The sequence below is a fragment of the Caretta caretta genome, chromosome 1 (assembly GCF_965140235.1).
Source record: "Caretta caretta isolate rCarCar2 chromosome 1, rCarCar1.hap1, whole genome shotgun sequence".
NCBI classification, from domain to species: domain Eukaryota; kingdom Metazoa; phylum Chordata; order Testudines; family Cheloniidae; genus Caretta; species Caretta caretta.
This window is the reverse complement of record NC_134206.1, coordinates 331,366,777-331,388,003: the sequence shown is the minus strand read 5'-3', so window position 1 is coordinate 331,388,003 and position 21,227 is coordinate 331,366,777. Positions and strand designations below refer to the sequence as shown.

Genomic DNA, 21,227 nt, shown 5'->3' with positions numbered 1-21,227 from the left:
GGAGTGGGCAGTGTTCTACGTTGCTTAACGGAAACCTATCTGGCCAGTCTGTGGTAGCAACACTGATGAGCTATGAAGATGGTCTCCTTCAATCTCTTTGTCCTCAAACAGTGGCTGCAGTACAGAGAATGTGAAAGATGATAAAATGAGATCCTCAGGGGTCTAACAAGCAGCTGGAAAAAAAGGAACATGAGGGTTGCAAGGCTGATTTTCTTAAATTGATTTAGGTTTTTTAAAATATCTGTTGGTTACTGTTGCAAACCTGAGCTGTGCTTTTTCTTCATGATCACAAGTGCACAGTGCTTCTCCCACTCTGCCTGTGTTTTCTGTTACTGCCTGCAGATAACAAAGTGAAATGTACAAGCTCTCTGAAGTGCTCACAAAGGCAGGATCCTTAGACCTCAGTGCCACAATATGAGAACATAGCAGACAGACACAGCTGAGTAAAACATTCTATGCACACGAGTCCGCAGTCTAAAATGTAATTGCTAGGTCAAATCTTCTGAGACAGCAGTGGTTTCAGCTCCGTTTCTCTGGTAACAATATTCATTTTTGAACACAGTTTGTAGCCAGTAGATTGGAATGGATTTGGCAGGGTAAAAACATGTTTCTAGTTTTTTACCTGATATGTAGGAACAGGTCTGGATTGTATAACTATGGGCCAAATTCTGCAGTCCACCAAAACTTACATTTAAATATCATGCTTTAAATTGCATACTCTCTCGTGGGTGTCAGTGTGAGTTTTGCTGGAGTAAGGACCACAGGATTTGGTCCTATGTATTTACACTTAAGATGAACCCAAGCTCCATGATGTAGATCTGAATCTAAATGCAGAATCACCAAAGCTGGGTTTGTTCACGTCTGGGGTTTTGTTTTATGCTAAAACGTTATTCAGCCACTTGGTTAATATGTGGTCATTGTTAAGAAGAAAAAAAGCTAGTGACTATAAACAGGACACTATGGCATGCCATAGCTTCCAAGTAAAACTAAGATTGTTTTAATAGCCAGTATGTGTAAGCACCACATGGCCTGTGAAATTCAAGCTGTTTTTGGGCAAACCCTGCAAAAGATTGAGATTTGATTAGGTTTGGTTTGGATGAGCCCTGTCAAGTTAAGATGCTTCTTCAGATCCCAGCTGATCATTTTCAAATCCATTTCTTCCCTTGTGTCCTCTCTTTGCTAAACACAACAGATGGTTTTGTGCCCCACACAAATCCCAACCCTAGGGCCCTTGTTCCGAAGAGTAATCTCCTTATTTTTTTAACCACCACCGTCATACCAATGGTTCTATCCTTTTACAGACTCGCATCTCTTTCTACAACCTCTAACAGACTGACCTGTTTTGGTACTATCCTTTCAAATCCACTGCAGGGTCTCAACAGGTGTAGCAGTCTGGTGAGCCTGTCAGTGTCTTCATATTACATACACATGGGTTTACTGGGCTAGGTGTCACATGGTTCATTGCTCATTTCTGAGAGAAAGAGGAGGGTATGGAGAGCATAATCTTTAAAGACAACAGCCATCAGATACTGCCAGACTTCATGAGCTCCCAGAATGAATGTCACAGGCTGGATATTAGAAAAGAGAGTTTGGGGAGGAGGGAAATCAGGAAGAGGACAGGATGCCAATTTGAAATGACTTGACACTTAAAGGTTGGGTTTGGTTTCATGCATGGTCTGAGGTTTAAGGGCCATCTATAATTATCAACAATGATCATGAACAGTGGAATAAGAATTTAGCTAGTAGTTTTGCTGATGAGGCAAAAATAATTATGTTGCTTTATCCTGCTGTAGAAACCTGCATTGTCAGTAAGCTAAGCTGATATGTCTCAGAAAGCACACACAGACAGGTATGCCAAGTACCAAGTAGTCACTTTTCTCAAGTCACTTTCTGACCATGAACCTGTAATCTACACATGAAAGAGACAAAAATGCCTTTTCAGAACTGCTCCTTTATGTTCTTTTTACGTGGTGTGAAAAAGCACTTAAAATGGTGACATATGTCATTTGTGCCTCTGGAGAGAGAATACAACACAGGTGACACCTACCACTAGGAATCCCTGTGATGGTGAGCCAATTACTCAAAAGAGCAGTAGTGGGGACCCATGGGGCTTGCCTTTATTTGCAAGTACCCGGAATCATAGAAATTAGAGATGGAAAATACCATCTAGTCCAGGGGTCTCAAACTCAAATGACCATGAGGGGCACATGAGAACTAGTGCATTGGCCCGAGGGCCACATCACTGACACCCGCACCCCTCACTGCCCCTGGCCCCGAGGTGTGCAGGGTGCGGCAGGAGGCTCAGGACAGGGAATTGGGGTGTGGGGTGCAGGAGGAGTGAGGACTGCAGCAGGGGGCTCAGGGCAGGGAGTTGGGATGCAGGAGGGGTGCGGGGTGTGGCAGGGGGCTCAGGCCAGGGGGTTTGGGGTGTGGGCTCCGGCCCGGCGCTGCTTACCTACCTCGCTGCCTGCCCTGGCCCTGGCCCTGGCCCCGCTCTGGGTAGCAGCCAGAACCACATCCCTACGGCCTGGGGTGGGGAGAGGGTGAGAGGGCAGAGAGCTCCGTGCACGGCTCTTGCCGCTCCTCCAGGTGCCTCCCCCAAAGCTCCCATTGGCCGTGGTTCCTAGAGGGGGGCTGTGCCTGGAGGTGAAAGCAATGCACAGAACCCTCTTCTCCCCCTCCTCCCCCCCCCCCCCCCCGCCCGGTCGCAGAGACTTGCTGCTGCCAGCTGCTTCAGGGAGCGGTGTGGGGTCGCAGCGCGACGGGGGGTAATCCCGCGGGCCGAATGCGGCCCACGGGCTGTAGCTTGCCCACCCGTGGCCTGGGGGTGGGCGCAGGGAGCTTGGCGGGCCGCAGGAAATAGCCCCACGGGCCTCATGCGGCCTGCATCCTGGGTGATTGAGACCCCTGTTCTAGTCCATCCTCAGGGGGCTGTGCAGGATTGTTCCTCTCCACTGCTTTATATAACTGAGTTTTTTTTAAATTGTTCTTCCATTTGCAAGGAGACACTTGTAGACATACTCCACAAAGCCCCTCACCTCACATATCCCTTTCAAGAAAGCCCATGACTCAGTCTATCACAAGATCTCAAGGAAAATTGCATGAGCTCTCAAGTCAGGTACAAAATTCACCATTATAACTAGTACAGATAATAGGCTTAAAAGTAATTCTAAAAAATCTGTGCCTGTGGCTGTGTGCCAGAACTGCCCCCCCAAATCTGTGCCAGAACTGCCCCCCCCAAATCTGTGCCAGAACTGCCCCCCAAAAAATCTGTGCCAGAACTGCCCCAAACTTCCTGTTTGACACTAAAGAGGGTAGGGTGTTTCTGCTTCCTGGTCTTTAAAATAGGGATGATGATACTTCTATACCTCACAAGGTGTTTTGCATACATAAGTGTGAGATGCTCAGATACTACAGTGATGGGGGCCAAAAAGAGAGTATGTAGTCGATTTTAATATAGACTAAAATATGGGCCCCAAACTTTACCCACTCACATACATACAGATCCAAAGGGAACCCAGCGTAGCAGAACCAGTGTGGTTCCAGCAGTATGGGGAGAAGAGAGGCTACCAAGGCAAGGGTCTGCACACTGCAGAACCTAGGTCCACAGGGTACCCTGGAATGGCCACGTACAGCAGCTCCTCTGCACTTTGTGGATAGTCCAGTCCTTCCAGTTCTGCAAGGTGCTGTACATACATATGTTAAAATGGGGTCTGCCCCCAGAGAGTTTACAGTCTAAATAGACAAGCCAGGGAAAGGGAAGGAGGCAGGCAGAGAGAGATTGAGGACCAGAATTTCAGAAGTCTTCAGAACTCAACAGATTTTCAAAAGAGCTTAGCTCCCATATAGGCACTGAACTAAGTGATTAGATTTTTCAAAAGGTCTTTTGAAAATCTGGCCATAAGTGTAAAAACAGTGGGAGCTAAGCCCTTTCGAAAATCTGGCCCTTATTTAGGTGCCTAAATGGGAGTTGAGTCCTTTTGTAAACTTGATCCCACATGACTTGCCAAAGCCCACACTGAAAGACTGGCAGTGCTGGGAGTGAACCAAGCACTCCCGAATCACGTCGCTGCCTTAACTGCAAGGCCGGCCTTCCTTCCTCTTCTCCTAGGTGAAGACATCAAGATTTGGCTTATGCCTAATAAGTGTTACATGTTCTCATTGAAATGCTGTAGTAGCAATTACTGCTTTAAAATTGTGGCTGAAATCTGACTGAGAAAATATGCCATGACCTTGTGAAAATACAAATGTAAAACTGGAGGCACATTAATCCAAGTTATGTTATAGAATATTTTTAAAAGAGAGCCAGTAACAACACACTAAAGCAAACCTTAAAAACTTAAATAATTTAGTTTGAACTAGCTAAATAATTTATTTAAAAAAATTATGGTTTAAGGCTATAGTGTGCTTCAAGATTTTTTTCTCTGTCATTGAGGGCTTTTAAGAGACCTAATGCTTCTCGAGTATCCTCTGCACCACAGATTGTAATACCTCAGGCTTCTCCATTTTATTTAAATTTGGGGTTTTTTTACATTTATAAAGTTGGGTTTTCTAAATGAACACAAAGCCAGAGTAACCAAACATTTTTGTTATGTGATCTGCAAAGTAATTAGGTACCAAGACAGCTCGCTAAACAGATTAATCATTTTTTTAAAAGCCAGAATGGACCATTATGATCATCTAGTCCAACTTTGTGCGTCTCTCCAGCGATAGAATTTCACTCAGTAATTCCTGAAGTGAAGGGAATTATTCTTCCCTACTAAATTATTCTTCCCTAACACTATTGAGACCAGTAACTTGTGGTTGAGCCTGAGCATGTCATTTAGAAATTCCCATCTCAATTTACAGATTATTTAAAGATGAGGCCTGCTCCCCCACACCAGCCCCTTGCATTGTTTCAGGTAGGCACAGAGTGATCACTTATCCAGAACTGGGCAGGACAGTCCTGAAATGCAGAGTTCAAGTCCCATTCATCCTGGGATGAATGAATCCGGAACAGCATTTGTCCTGGATTTCCTGCGGCACTGCTCCGCGCCTGCTCTGCACCTCCTCCTCTTCCTGGTGCGGGGGGAAGAGAAGGGGACTGAGGTGGACCTTATGCGTCCCCGTCCCCATCCCCCCTCCCCCCCCACACCCGGGCCATGAGGCTTCCCCCTGTTTCTCCTTTTCCCCCTGAGGCATTGCCCCCTGGCCAGGCCGGAAGCTGGAGCCGGGCCATGGTAAGAGCCAGCCAGGGAGCCCGAGCCGCTGTGGAGAGCCCTGTGGACCCTCCACCTGCCCTGGGCGGGGTGCTGTGGGGTGGTGGAGATGTGGGCTGGTGACTTCTCTCAGGCACCCTGCCCAGGGCAGGTGGAGGGTCCGAGGCTCCTCACAGTGGCGCGGACTCCCTGGGCATCTCTTACCACAGCCTGGCTCCAGCCTCCGGCCTCAGGAGAAAAAGGTGGTGTAGGGGTTGGGGGCTTGTGGCAAGAGAAGGGGCCACGGAGGGGGACAGGGCTCCTGCATGTGTCTTGCTTTTGCCTTTTGAAAAGGTGGTCACCCTAAGGCAGGCATGCAAACCAGTTACCCACCGTGTATATGGCTTTGTACGTATTAAAAGGTGTGATGGCTCTGTCTCCCACATACTGAATCTTTCAATGTGAGGAGTCTGTGTGTGTGTGTGCTGGGAGGCTGTGTTGTGAGGCTTAGAGGGCAGAATTTTAGAGCAGGGGTTCTCAAGCAGGGGTACGCAGAGATCTTCCAGGGGCTACATCAACTCATCTAGATATTTGCCTAGTTTTACAATAGGCTACATAAAAAGCACTAGCAAAGTCCGTACAAACTACAATTTCATACAGACAGTGACTTGTTTATACTATTCTATATACTACAGACTGAAATGTAAGTACAATGTTTCTATTCCAATTGATTTATTTTATAATTATGTGGTAAATATGAGAAAGGAAGCAATTCTTCAGGAAAGTGTGCTGTGACACACTTGTATTTTTATGTCTGATTTTGTAAACAAGTAGGTTATAAATGAGGTGTCACTTTGGGGGGTATGCAAGACAAATCAGACACCTGAAATGGGTATAGTTGTCTGGAAAGGTTGGGAGCCACTGTATTAGAGAACAGGAGGATGCCATTGTTGTCCTTTCTCCCTTAGCCAGTTTCCATAGTCTGAAATAAGTAATCAAGCCTGAAAGTGCTCATTGGGCATAGGAAATAAATTCACCCTGTTTGTATCATAACTCTCCTGCTATTTCCCACATTCCCTGTCAATGTACAGCACCCCATTGTTTCTCCTTTGTGCTTTCACAGGATTCCTATTAGCTAACCCACATCAACAAAAGAGAGAAACACATGCAGGTGACTGCACATTCTGCTGCCACTTCGCAGCCTTGCTGATGTGCGGAAGACCAGACATGGGAACATTTTTCTGCACTGCTGAGTACTGTGTTAGGCCACATCTGGAGTGCTGGAGGAAATCATGTAGCCCCCAGGCCAGACTTTGGGCACCTCAGATACAAATGTGTTGCTTAGTAGCAGATGATGATCTAACAAAGCTTCAATGATGCTAAATTAGATTGGGGGGGGGGGGTGTAAGGTGACGGGAAAAAAATGTTCTTTGGGAGAATCAAAACAACAAAAATCCCAAACCTATTAAGCTATCTTTATTTGCCATAGAGAGCATAGTTCATTCACACTCTGACTTTAAAACATAAAGGTGTGTACTGTACACAGTGGGCCTGATCCTGCTGTCACACCAGTTTGACACTGGGGCAAAGTCAATGGCATTTACCCTGATGTGAGTAAGATAACTGTCAGGACCAATATCTTTCCAAGTCACCCTTCCAGCTTCCAGTAGGAACTACTCATGGGAATAACTTCTCACCGATGTGAGAAAGGAAGTAACAATTTGACCTCATTAGATCTGTAGTGGTAAGTGTGTCATCACAGCTGCCGTGTTTGTCTATTTTAGACATGAACAAACTGAAATTCATTAAACTATATTTCTCTTCTAGGGAGACCACAGTTTTAAAACCTTTCATATGTCATGAAATAGGTCAAACATTATCAATAAATATAGCGTAACATTTTTTCTCTTAAGTTCCTCAATTATTTTTCATTATCTGTTCAGATCTCTAACTCCTGTGAAGTTTTCTGCACTGAGGATGAACTGTGCCTGTAAAAATTAATGTATATATAAACTCAACAAAATAAAGTCTAACCACAACATTTGAATCACTAAGATAAATGTGTGCCTAAACAGAGTAACCTTGTTTCTGGAATTCTTGGTTTCATTGTCTCCTTTTCCGTAATTCCTGGGGTATGTTAGGCCTTCTCTGTCTGTGAAGACTATTATTTAGATTCTGAACTCTTCAGGGCAAGGATCTGTCCTTAGGGTTGCCAACTGTCTAATCGCACAAACCCAAACACCCTGCCCCCTTCCCCGCCCCTTCTCCAAGGCCACACCCCTGCTATGCCCCTTCTCCGAGGCCCCGTCCCCCGCTCACTCAAGCCCTCCTCCCTCCATCGCACGCTCTCCCCAACCTTACTCATTTTCTCCGGGCTGGTGCAGGAGGGTGCTTGGGGTGCAGGCTCTGGGAGGGAGTTTGGGTGTGGGAGGGGTCTCAGGGCTGGGGCAGGGGTTGGGGTGTGGGATGGGGGTATGGGGTGAGGGTTCTGGGAGGGAGTTTGAGTACGGGAGGGGACTAGAGCAGAGGGTTGGAGTGCAGGAGGGGATTTGGGGTGCAGGCTCCAGCCGGGCGGCACTTACCTCAGGTGGCTCCAGAAGCAGCGGCATGTCCGGCAGCGGCTCCTAGGTTCACAGGCAGCTCTGTGCGCTGCCCCCACCTGCAAACACCGCTCCCGCAGCTCCCATTGTCCGTGGTTCCCCCGTTCCCGGCCAATGGGAGCTGCAGTGTCAGCATTCAGGGTGGGGGCAGTGCTCAGAGACCCCCAGGCTGCGCCTCCTTCTTGGAGCTGCTGCTGGACATTTTGCTGCTTCTGGGACTGGCACGGAGCCGGGGCAGGTAGAGAGCCTGCCTTAGCCCCGCTGTGCCACTGGACTTTTAGAGGCCTACAGTCTCCCAGATTGGCTTCAGTAGCCTCTGGGAGATTGAGCCTGATTCCGGGAGACTCCTGGCCAAACCGGGAGGGTTGGCAACCCTACCTGTCCGTAGTAGATCAGACTCTCTTGGCTGACGTGGTTCCTTTACTCTGCTCTGGCAGCACAAGGGACTGTAAACTGGCTGGATCGTCTCAGCTGAGGAATCACTCAATATGTGTTGCTTGTGAATATCTTAGAACTGGCCCCAGAAACAGTGTCTCCCAGTTGGCTTCTTTTCATGGCTGCCTTGCTGTACCCAGCAAGTACTGGCCACAACAGGGATCTGTGCTCCTGTGTGTCTTCTTTATAGCACTTAGGACACTTGTGGGTATTCTGAAATAATAACAATCTGTGCAAATGACACCCATTATTTGACACTTTCACCCCATTAGGTTTCATATAATAACCCACAAGAGAGATGGTTTATTTAAAAAAAGTTCTAGCATTACCTCACCAGGCTTTTAAAATCCTTGTGATTTCTTTTGCTCTCTCTCAGTTTGATTTCTGCTTCAAGGGAATGATTGGTGTGGTGCCCGCTGTAGCTTCACAGCCACTTCCAGTTGTGGGCAGCGTTTTTCCAAAGCTGCTCTGCTCTTGCTGTACAGAATTTCGGTTGCCAACCCTCCAGGATTGTCCCGTAGTCTCCAGGAATTAAAGATTATGTCATGTGATGAAATCTCCAGGAATTCATCCAACCAAAGGTGGGCAACCCTACACAAAATATATTGGAAACATTGCTATTTTCTTCTTGTGGTGCTTTCTCTCCCCCTAACGTAGTGGGTGGCATGATCCATCCTCCCTTTCACCTGATAAAAAATGCTGACTTGTTGCACATGTATGCTACCACATCACCCATGACCTTCTCCCCTTGCCCAGTGACAAGAGAACCCTGGCCCCCTCCCACACTATTATACTTCCAATTACTTTTTCCACAAGATAAGCGCAGTTGACCTGACCCCACTATCTCATATGAACCTTCATAATTCCATATCAACAACTCTTTCTGGTCTTCCCCAGCTCCTGTTTGCAATCTATGATGTGGTAATCACCACCACATATATGATTATGACTTTATCCAGATTTATCTTAAGGCTGTACTTTGATTTTTCAATTCTGAAAACAGAAACATTATGGAGGGGCATCAACTTTGTGAAGTTTTATGTCCGTAACTTACTGTAGTTTTACTGAAAAGCTATATTAACAACAGTGCTATGCTTCTGCCAAACAGACAGTCTATATTATGGATTTGAGGATTGCTGCACTGTGCAGTCACAGCTCAATTTCATACTAGGATTTCTTTCCTCAAGAGCTTTTGGGAATATATATAACTTTTTGTTTGTTTTCAATATTTTCTCTTCCTTTCAAAGATCATCTGAGGCTATATCCTAGCATAGGAGAAACCAAACAGAGTGAGATCTTTTATTGATATTCAGACTAGACAATGATGGGGTCTGATACAGCAGTGGGGTACAAATCACACTCCATTATATGATATTGTTGATGGCATGCATTTATATTCCTCTGTTAATCTTCCTTTCATTTAAAATAAAAATCAAAGGTAATGAAAGGTGCCAGATTTACAGCCGAGATTTTCAAAAGTGGGTACTTCAAATTAAGCTGCTACATTTACAGTTAGGCTCCTAAATCAGTACCTGGGCACGGGCAGCTTCCATTGTCTGGAGATGAGGCTGCTCTGTGCTTGTGAAAACCAGCCACTTAGTTACGTGCCTAACTTCAGGCACCTATTTTGAAAATCATGGCTGCTGAAGGCCGAAACCCTCCATCTGGACACAGAGCAGGTACAGCACAGGAAGCTGCAGCGTTAAGTTTCCTTCACTGGCTTGAGATCAGGTGCTCAGGTGCTGGCCTCTTTGCAGAGACAGCCAATCAGATATTAATTATAATGACTACTGCGATGGTGGCTTTTTGATGTTTGACAGTAAGGACACTGAGATGATCAATTCCTTTCACAAGGCCATGAATGTCTGTGAGATGGGACTGATTTCTGATCATTAGCAATCAGGGCCAGTTTCATACCCCTGACCTAGAGGTGAAAGGTTCTTTGTTCTGTTATCAATCCCCAGAGCCACTGCATCTCTAATTTTTCATATTTTAATGCTTCAAAAGAAGCTGGTACAATGTAGTATCTAGCAAAAACCATGTGCTCTGCTGTATACAAAATCAATCATCTGCCAGAAGTGGTGATTGCATTATACTACATAACAGAACTTACTGTGCCCTCCACTTGGTATCATGATGACCTTGTTATTGTTTTAGCAGCAGGGTAGGATGTGGAAATCGCAAAGTTATAGCTTGTGTTAGAAGCATATTATGCACATGAGAAAAAATATTTGTGATCATAACACGTTCGCCTTTTCAAAAATCAAATCAGCAGTTTTACAGGGAAGGCAAAGATATTTGATTCTGGCATCTCCTATTGAGCTGTGGCATTGACTTGTAAGGCAACGGTCACATTTTGATTCAGAAGTAGCTGGGGCAGATCAAATATATTCCCTTGGGTTGTTCTGGTTGAGCATGCTGGAAAACTCTCACTGAGAGAGCATATGTATGTGTGTGTTTTTTTTTGGCTAGAGGCAAAAGATTGACCACATATTTGATGATTGGCTGGGGAGCTGTTCTTTTGCCCCAAGGGATCCAGAAGGTGTCTGACGTGAGGGCTTGAGTATATGAACAAATGCGGGTCTCATCCCCATTATGGCTGCTGGGGATGCCCATGGAAACACAACGACATGACATAAACCAGATAATCAAGCTACTTGGCAGGGAGCCAGTTCATGTTTTGAGTCTGAAGGCAAATTGGCCACAACTTCTGTGCCCTTGTAAGCTTCCAAGAGCAATTTTCGGGGGAAGGGATTAAAAGGGGAAATTTAAAAAATTTATTATTGATTAAGATTGGCTGGATGAGAGAACACAGTTCAAGTGGTTGAGGGTTTTATGGCTGGAGAAGGAAGGTAATTCAAAGAAATCGACCCAAGTCTCTTCCCCACCCTTCTGCTTTGAGATATTTCACTGGAGCATAGCTCGGTCTTAGACAGGGTAGGAAAAGGGAAGATCATCAAACAGGAAGTTAGTAGCTACATCCATAGTTTTCTGCTGCCAGACTCTGCAGGTTCTGTAACCTAGCCTAGTTTCTATTAGCGGGGTAAGATGTTGCCTTATCCTCTGCTGTTTGTAGGTCCAATGACCTTGTGCTGCTGTTCTGTGCAGTCAAAGACAGGTAAAGAATAGCATGGATAAGTGTGGAATGGCAATCTGAGGTACCAGTGATACTGGAAAACAATGTCACTGTCATCCTAACCTTCTACTCCTCCATTCAACAAACTGTTAAAAGACCAACTGTTAAATCCATTACATTTATTCAGTGATTGGAATCTTACATTTTGTTTAAAAGATACAAATAGCAATCGATCTGATTAATACATTGTACCATAATGCAATTTTCTTTTACTAACAAGGCAATCTGAAATTCAAAATAAATCCTTGAGACGCATATTTTATTGCACAGCCAAGGAGTCTAGAGACACAGCATAGCAACTAATAGATACAGAATGTTGCACTTCCTTAGCAGTGAAACACTAAAAATAGCAGCAGCTGTAATCATATGTCATCAGCCATAAATCAATAAGAATGTGCTGCAATACAGTCTATTGATTTAGTGCAATTAAAGTAAAACAGGTCTATTTTGGGTGGGCCTAGAGTCTGAAAAAAGCAATACTTTTGTCTGTTGTTTACCCTTGTAACATAGGACTTGCTCACTCCTGGTTACATGAGAAACATTCTTTATTTTGCTTATATTTCTGCCTTTTGAGTGGATAAGAGGAGGAGAGGGAGAGAAAAGAAGTCTGGCTATTTCCCGTTAAAGTCTGCTTTTTAGAGAGTCACAATGAAGTCTTCATTTAAAGTGTTGCACTGGCCATTTTAAAACAAGTGCAAGTAGGCAGTGATAGGAAAATGATATTTACTAGTTTTATGGAACCACTGTACAATTGAAACATGGCTTAAAGGTAGATGTGCCTGATTGCATGTATATTCATGTAACTCAAAGTGAAAAATAAATAAAATTAAATTAAATTAAAAAAATGAGAGAGAGCTACTGACACCATGTGGAACAATTGGAAAATGCTCTATTGAGAAACAGTTCTGCTCCATACTCAGTTACTGTCTTTCTTTCACCTTCAGCCATTGTTACTGGGGATTGCATTAAAATGGGGTGAAAATTTTTGAGGTGAAAATTATGTCCATGTCCATCTCAAAAGGCAGTCCAATTGGTATGGTTTCATAGTACTAGAAGGGGTGGGTTTAAGGAAGAGAGAGCCCATCCTGGGATGATCTTCCCGCACCTTTCTGTGTTGAGATATTCCACAGGAACTAGAGCTGAGTGTCGTGGAACTCCATCCACAGCTGTACAGAGCATGTTTGGAGGAAGAAGGAGATGGAGACGTTGTTAGTGAATCTGCAACTATGTGGTCAACCTCTAAGACCTCACATGTGAGCATGGAGCAAATCTGTAGGAGCTTTGTGTCATAGAATCATAGAATCATAGAATATCAGGGTTGGAAGGGACCCCTGAAGGTCATCTAGTCCAACCCCCTGCTCGAAGCAGGACCAATTCCCAGTTAAATCATCCCAGCCAGGGCTTTGTCAAGCCTGACCTTAAAAACCTCTAAGGAAGGAGATTCTACCACCTTCCTAGGTAACGCATTCCAGTGTTTCACCACCCTCTTAGTGAAAAAGTTTTTCCTAATATCCAATCTAAACCTCCCCCACTGCAACTTGAGACCATTACTCCTCGTTCTGTCATCTGCTACCATTGAGAACAGTCTAGAGCCATCCTCTTTGGAACCCCCTTTCAGGTAGTTGAAAGCAGCTATCAAATCCCCCCTCATTCTTCTCTTCTGCAGGCTAAACAATCCCAGCTCCCTCAGCCTCTCCTCATAAGTCATGTGTTCTAGACCCCTAATCATTTTTGTTGCCCTTCGCTGGACTCTCTCCAATTTATCCACATCCTTCTTGTAGTGTGGGGCCCAAAACTGGACACAGTACTCCAGATGAGGCCTCACCAATGTCGAATAGAGGGGAACGATCACGTCCCTCGATCTGCTCGCTATGCCCCTACTTATACATCCCAAAATGCCATTGGCCTTCTTGGCAACAAGGGCACACTGCTGACTCATATCCAGCTTCTCATCCACTGTCACCCCTAGGTCCTTTTCCGCAGAACTGCTGCCTAGCCATTCGGTCCCTCGTCTGTAGCGGTGCATTGGATTCTTCCATCCTAAGTGCAGGACCCTGCACTTATCCTTATTGAACCTCATCAGATTTCTTTTGGCCCAATCCTCCAATTTGTCTAGGTCCCTCCCCTCCAGTGTATCTACCACTCCTCCCAGTTTAGTATCATCCGCAAATTTGCTGAGAGTGCAATCCACACCATCCTCCAGATCATTTATGAAGATATTGAACAAAACCGGCCCCAGGACCGACCCTTGGGGCACTCCACTTGATACCGGCTGCCAACTAGACATGGAGCCATTGATCACTACCCGTTGAGCCCGACAATCTAGCCAGCTTTCTACCCACCTTATAGTGCATTCATCCAGCCCATACTTCCTTAACTTGCTGACAAGAATACTGTGGGAGACAGTGTCAAAAGCTTTGCTAAAGTCAAGAAACAATACATCCACTGCTTTCCCTTCATCCACAGAACCAGTAATCTCATCATAAAAGGCGATTAGATTAGTCAGGCATGACCTTCCCTTGGTGAATCCATGCTGGCTGTTCCTGATCACTTTCCTCTCATGCAAGTGCTTCAGGATTGATTCTTTGAGGACCTGCTCCATGATTTTTCCAGGGACTGAGGTGAGGCTGACTGGCCTGTAGTTCCCTGGATCCTCCTTCTTCCCTTTTTTAAAGATTGGCACTACATTAGCCTTTTTCCAGTCATCCGGGACTTCCCCCGTTCGCCACGAGTTTTCAAAGATAATGGCCAATGGCTCTGCAATCACAGCCGCCAATTCCTTCAGCACTCTCGGATGCAACTCGTCCGGCCCCATGGACTTGTGCACGTCCAGCTTTTCTAAATAGTCCCTAACCACCTCTGTCTCCACAGAGGGCTGGCCATCTCCTCCCCATTTTGTGATGCCCAGCGCAGCAGTCTGGGAGCTGACCTTGTTAGTGAAAACAGAGGCAAAAAAAGCATTGAGTACATTAGCTTTTTCCACATCCTCTGTCCTGCAGGGAGGGAAGAGAGGATCCTTTTCCTTACTGAGCACTGCAGCTCAAACCTCAGGCTTTGCTCAGGAGAGGAAGGAGTTGACTTTAAGAGTATCAGCTTCTGCAGGTTAATGCCTCACCTAATGTAATAATAATAATTGGTGCCATCATAACCATTTAGCTCAGAATCCTACATGGCCATCACAAACAGAGGAGTGAGATTACTTAAAATGAAAAATGAGCTATGCAAGGACAAGGGATGGGGGGTGGAGGGTGGGACGGGGGGAGCTCTTAAGAAACAAAACTTGCTTTCACACAAATGTTCCTAGTGATAAAAATGGCCCTTAGTAATAAATTACGTGGGACAAGAAACACCAAAGTATGTCTCAGAAGTGCTATTGTCTCTAAATAGGATGTTCTACAACAGAGGTGGGCAAACTACGGCCCGCGGGACCCTCCTGCCCGGCCCCTGAGCTCCTGGCCCAGGAGGCTAGTCCCCGGCCCCGCCCCTGCTGTCACCACTCCCCCACAGCCTCAGAGTGCTGTGCCGGGCAGCGCAGTTGCAGAGCCGTGGCCTGACCCGGTGCAGCTGTAGTGCCACCAGCCACCGGTGCTCCAGGCAGCACAGTAAGGGGAGGGGGGGTTGGATGGGGGCAGGAGAGTTGGGGGTGATGGTCAGGGGGCAGGGTGTGGATAGGGGTTGGGTCGGTCAGAGGGTGGGGAACAGGGGGGTTGGATGGGGCAGGGTCCCGGGGGGGGGACCTCAGGAAGGAGGGGGGGTTGGATGGGGCTGCAGGGGGCAGTCAAGGGTGGGGGTGGTCAGGGCAAAGGGAGCAGGGGGTGGTGGATGGGGCAGGAGTCCCAAGTGGGCCATCAGGAGACAGGGGGTTTGGATGGGGGGCCATCAGGGGCGAGAGGCCGGGGGGTCAGATAGGAGGCAGGGCAAGGCCATGCCTGGCTGTTTGGGGAAACACAGCCTCCCCTAACTGGCCCTCCATACAATTTTGGAAACCCGATGTGGCCCTCAGGCCAAAAAGTTTGCCGACCCCTGTTTTACAGTGTACTGAGACATCAGTGGCTTTCTAATGCTGCAGTGTCTCACAACAAGGGTTCCACATAGTTGTCATAAGTAAAACTTTTGTTCCTTCTCTTATTGAATGATGTGCTTAATGGTTTCATGCTGTATCATGTTTGAGTTGACTTTTGAAAGAATTGTTAAGACAGTTCAGTGGAGCCCAGAAAGGAAAAACTGCATTAAAAAGTCTTTGACTTTATTTATTTAACTTTTTTTTCTGGCATTAAGAAGAGTGAAGTGCTTTTGCTTTGCTCCAGTAAATGCGAGGCATGCATGAAAAATGGCTTTCTTTCAGGTTACATGTAATTATTTTAAATGGTCAGCATTCATTATTAAGTTATTTGGTAATTAAAAGTGACCCATTGGGGCCTTTTAGTTTTCTGTCAGTAGCAAGCCTCTAAATTACTTGATTCTTATTCTACAGGTTTTGCTTATTGCATTCCAACATGCTCCTATTTATCATTTAAATTAATAATTCTTAAGGTACCTGTACTGAGTTCTTAATTAATTAAAAACAAAAATACTATCATAATATTAAGCACCAAACAAAGCAACACAGTGGTTCCCTATTTTCAACATTGTAACAAAGTCTAATTTCCAGTAACATTGTTTGTTAAATGGAAAGTCTATTTGCTGCACTACACAATTATTACAAAACAAAAACCCACTTCCCAATAAAGGAACTGGATGCCTCTTAGAGTCTTATATCTCTGTGTCACCATTTCAAACGTGACCTAACTAAACCTAGTGATCAAATTTGTTACCAGCTCACAATGTGTCACAACTTACAGTGCAGTCACACAACTAGTAACCACACAGATGATCAGTATCATATGGGAACTGTCTGTGCAGTTCTTAAGGTCAGATCAATTCCCATTGATTTAAATGGGAGTCTTTCCATTGTATTTAATGGGAGTAGGTTCAGGCCTTTTGTGGACAAGGGTCCACATCATATAACTATTACCACAAGTGTCTCCACTGGACAATGTAGTCGTAGTCCCAACAGGCTGATGACTGAATGAACCATGAAGACTGAAGTAACCTCTCGCTTCTAGAGGTGATCCCTTAGTAACAAAGATGGGACATACTGCCAGACTGTTGTGGGGGCACTTGCAATACCTGTTGTGACCAGGATCCCGGGGTAGGCATGCTGAGATTGCTCAGTTAGGGCAAACTGCAAATAATGGGGCAGGCAATCCCCAAAACTGGTGGTTATTCTAATTCTTAGATTCACCAAGCCCGCAACAACACAGTTTCTACAATACCTTACTGGTTACCCTGAAGCGAAAACACAGTTCCCTTAAAGCAACTCAGCCTTGAGCTCCAACCCAGACAGCCAAGTCAAATATGATGAGGATTACTGAAAATCTTGTTCGTCATATGAAAAGTTCTATCAATCCCAAAGGATCGGACACATTACCCACCAAGTTAATGAATATTTCAGATCTTACCCAAAAATATGCTTCCACCAATTCTTATTAACTAAACTAAAATTTATTTTAAAAAAGAGAGAGCATATTGGTTAACACATCATTATACATACAGGTATGAATACAGTTCTTAGGTCAGTTTCATTGTAGAGGTGGTGAGCTTTAGAGTTGCAAAGAGTCCTTTCCAGAATCAGTTCATCAGGTTATAGTCCAATGTCCAAATATCCAATATCAGAGTGATCTAGAATGGAACTGGAGAACTCAGTCTTGCAACTCAAACTTCCCTTGACGAAGCTAAAGCAGATCTGAGATAAAAAGGATCAGGGCCATGAGTTTTTATAGACCCCTGGCAAGCTATTTGCAGCCTTCTGACAGCAGGAGTTCCTTGGGTGAATAGTATCTTTGAAATAACCTCCTATTTCCTAAGCATCACTGGTAATTAGCTACATGGATTAACATAAGGCAGTTGCCTATCTCCCATCAGTTACAGGTAGTTTGCTACCTACTTCCAACAGAAATTAAGACAGTTATCATCACTACATTCACGGTTCATTTAAATGTTAACATTTCCTTCTAATTTCTGAATTAACAGAATACAACGATAGACAGGAACTGTTTGGTTATATTGTCAACCTCTAACAATATATATGTAAACACACAAAAAACACAACCATTATCTACTAATATGTCTCTAAAGGTTGAATCTGGGTCAATTAGCCTGCTAGCTGTGTAACCCTTTCTAGCCCTGTGTCACACCTGTGTTTCACCTGTTTGTTGCCCATTTTGATCCTGGTCCTCTAATTGCTTTTCTGCAGCGAACCTCTGTGTCTAAACTGAGTGCCTTGTTTAAGTCTTGGGACCTCCCCCTCCCCCATGTGCAGAGTTCTGTCTGCATGGGATAAGTTGCAGAACGCCAGCCTTGGGGAGAAAGCAGAGGACTTTGTTCTCTGACCCTTTCAGTCCAGCATCTTTCCTGACTATCGTGGGCATGCAGCATCTCAGATGCTATGGAGATGGGTGCCCGTGCTCCATCTGTGTAGAGAGTAACTGATATTGAAACTTTAGTACTGGCACTGTTCTTATTTAGATCATATTTCTAACCATACTGTGCTCTAACTTCCTTGGTCTTTTTAGGATAAGTGTTTTGGAACAGAGCTCAGAAAAAAGTATCTGAACTCATGACAAATGTTGCTGTTTTGTCTTGGATCGCTTATTGTATCCATACAGTCTTTAAAAAATGGAATCTAGGGTGATAGTGTGTATGGTGTCTGATGAGATTCAAACAAAGGGATTTATCCTTCAAATCCTTGCTCCCAGGAATAGACCCTGCTCGTGCAAGTAGTCCCACTGAAGTGAACAGGCAGAAGTCTAAGCATCTGCAGCTCTCATTGACTTCAGTGGAGGTTGCAGATGTTTAGTAAGTGCTATGCATCTCTCACGATTTGGCCATGAGAATGAGGATTTGGTCTCATGTGAATGAGAATTTTCAGGACCAAAAATCAAGAGATGAATTACCTTTATCTTTACACTGAACTAAAGCAATAGAGTTATAATCAGTTCATCCATACAGTAATTTTTAAATGACTCTGCCCCACTTCCAGGCAGATCCATCCAAATCTTCTGGACAAGTGATCACTCTATTGCTGAACCCACCATACATTTACACTCTGAGGATAAACAGAGAACCTGAGTTTGCTGAGTTGCCATTTAACCTTCATAAAGATAAATAGAAAAATTATGCTTATCTTACCTTGAAGCGCATTGTCCAGAATATTGCCTACGATTGCCCCTGCCTCTCTGAAAGATCCTAAACTTCCCATTTCCAGACAGATAATTCTGCTTCATTATATACCACTGTATTTTCATAGCTCTATTAAAATACTTATTTAAGCTGATCTGGCAAATTATGCTGCATCAATCACAGAGATGCTTTTGTGGCTGGTTCATTATCCCATTTATAAAATTTAATGTATACAATATGTGAAGACCGACATAAATATTTCCCTAACACCAACACTAAAGGTGGAAGAGAGGTTTGTTTGTTTTTTCTCTTGGATTTCTATTTAAAAATGAATGTAAGAATAAGTAGATATTGTTTATGGTTTCATTCTGCAATCTACTTTAATTATTATGATTTATTATTGTATCAAATAAACATGATGTATGAAAGATTCACAGATCTCCTGGTATGTTTATTTTACTCAGTGTAGATGGAAGATAGAGATATATTTGAATAGAACATCTGCAGATTAATAAAAAATAGTGAATGTGGAATTAGTAAAGGGTCTAATCCAAAGCCCGGTGAAGTCAATCGGAGCCTTTCTGTTCACTCCACTGGGCTTTGGATTAGGCCTCAAAGCCACTTTTAGAGCCACGGTGATATCGAGCTTTTACCATTGCTGAAAATCATGTGTATCATTATTAAAAAATAATATGATAAAATACTGGAGTTCTTCTGTTATAAACTTCTTCAAGGACAATATTTCACATAATGTAACTTAATGTTCAAGGTACATTAAACTAAATATCAATGTGTAATTTAAGGAAGATAATTGTTTTATCTTCAAAACATCCTTAAAGGGCAGTTTTTCCCTTCTCCGTCTGCCATTGAGTATTTTATAATACGGGTTCGAGTAACTTTGTAATGTCTGAGGATTGATAGTTTGATGACAGTGTTGCTGCGAGTACTCCTTCTGTTTAAGAAGAGCAGGTTTGGTGAGAGGAAGACAGTGTGTCATCATGGCTTAACCCTGCTGGGATCACTTCATATTGGTTACATAATTTTGGGTGCAGGGCTAGGAGTAGACCTGTCAGGGTGCATGGAAGTCTGGATTCTTCAAAAGCAAATCATCATAGAATATCTCCCCACATCCCATCTCACAGGGCAGTAGCCTCACAACCTCCCATCCAATACCCCTCCCCACTGCAGTTGGGAACCAGTGGCCCCTTCTTTTAGCATCTTTGGAGAGTGCCAGTTGGCTTCTCTGTCTGTCTTGTACCACGCCTATCCATTCAACTGGTACAAGTCAGAGCTACAGAAGAAGGTAGTGCCTATAAGGCTTAGCACACAGTTGCAATCGTGCAAAGCATTGTTAGGCACAGCTCTAGTTTAAATTCATACAGGTCTTCCAAGGAGTTATGTAAGAACTCAACTACTCTCTTACCATTAGAAGTGGTCATTCCAGGACAGGTCAGGGTTCAAGCACATTGCTTGGGCAGTATTGGGAAGCATTTGCTGCTCCTGCCCAGGTTGTAACTGGTCTGAAGACACAGGACTTCCACACGTTTCATAAATAAATATGTTTACAATGTACTAGAGACATGAATTAAAGCTTTGCTTATAGTCTCAGTCCTCTGTCTCACTGATTCTCAGTCAGGAGTCCCAGGCCCTTTGGGGGGCCATGAGCAGGTTTCAGGGGGGCCTCCTAGCAAGGGCAGCATTAGACTCGCTGGGGCCCAGGGCAGAAAGCCGAAGCCCTGCCATATGGGGTTGAAGCCTGTACCCTGAGCCCCGCCACCTGCGGTTGAAGCCGAAGCCGGAGCAGTGTAGCTTCACAGGGGGCACCTGTGGCATGAGGCCCCAGGCAATTGCCTGGCTTGCCACCCCCTAATGCCAGCCCTGGCTTTTATATGCAGAAAACCAGTTATTGTGGCACAGGTGGGCCGTGGAATTTTCATAGCATGTTGGGCGGGTCCTCAGAAACTAAAAGGTTGATGTACTACCTAATGGATGTACATACACCACACACAACCCTTACACATGCACCCAAAATTTCTCATGACTAACCATTACTGGGTATGTCTACACAGCAGCTGAGAGGTGTAATTTTCAGGTAGACAGCCACATGCTAGCTCTGGTCAAGCTAGTGCCTCAGAATAGCAGTGTGGTTGCAGCAGCCCGGGCGGTGGCTCGGGCTAACCACCCACGATGTACCCAGGGGGGTAAGGTGGGATTGTACTCAGGTGGGTTGTCTGAGCCACTACCCATGCCATTGCAGCCACACTGCTATTTTTAGATGCTAGCTTGAGACAGCTAGTTCATGTATGTCTGTGCACTAAAAATTACAACTCTCAAGTTGCTGCATAGGCATATCCATGGCTGAGGAGAGACCCTGATGCCATAAGGAGTTGAGAACAGCGAAGAGGAAGCATGCGTATTTGTCTGGCCATTCCTACACTGATCCAATGGTATCAGCATCTCATTGTGATCCTCGCTGAATCTAAAACAAATTTGAAAACAAATATAGGCAAATTACTGGAGAAAAAAATGGACTTGAAAGGTGCACATTTACTTTCACTAGCAACTGTTCTCTGAGCACACCGAATAGTAATGTGAAAACCTACTGATCTGCATTAGCCCCTTCAGCTAGGGTAACTGCAGGTATTCGGGTTTAATGGA

The 21,227-nt window shown here is 44.7% G+C and overlaps 1 protein-coding gene across 20 annotated transcripts in view; it reads left to right on the top strand.

Annotated features, from left to right (window-relative positions):
- The window catches only part of MAGI2 (membrane associated guanylate kinase, WW and PDZ domain containing 2), a 1,189,595-nt gene that overhangs the window by 605,821 nt on the left and 562,547 nt on the right, over window positions 1-21,227 (top strand). Inside the window, exon 1 of one of the 20 annotated variants that reach the window (XM_048836478.2) lies at window positions 8,705-8,793. The exons of the other annotated variants lie outside the window; for them this stretch is intronic. Coding sequence (XP_048692435.1) covers window positions 8,763-8,793 — 31 coding nt within the window. The 5' untranslated portion in view covers window positions 8,705-8,762. Of the gene's footprint in view, window positions 1-8,704; window positions 8,794-21,227 lie in introns of those variants that run through there. 20 annotated transcript variants of the gene reach the window in all.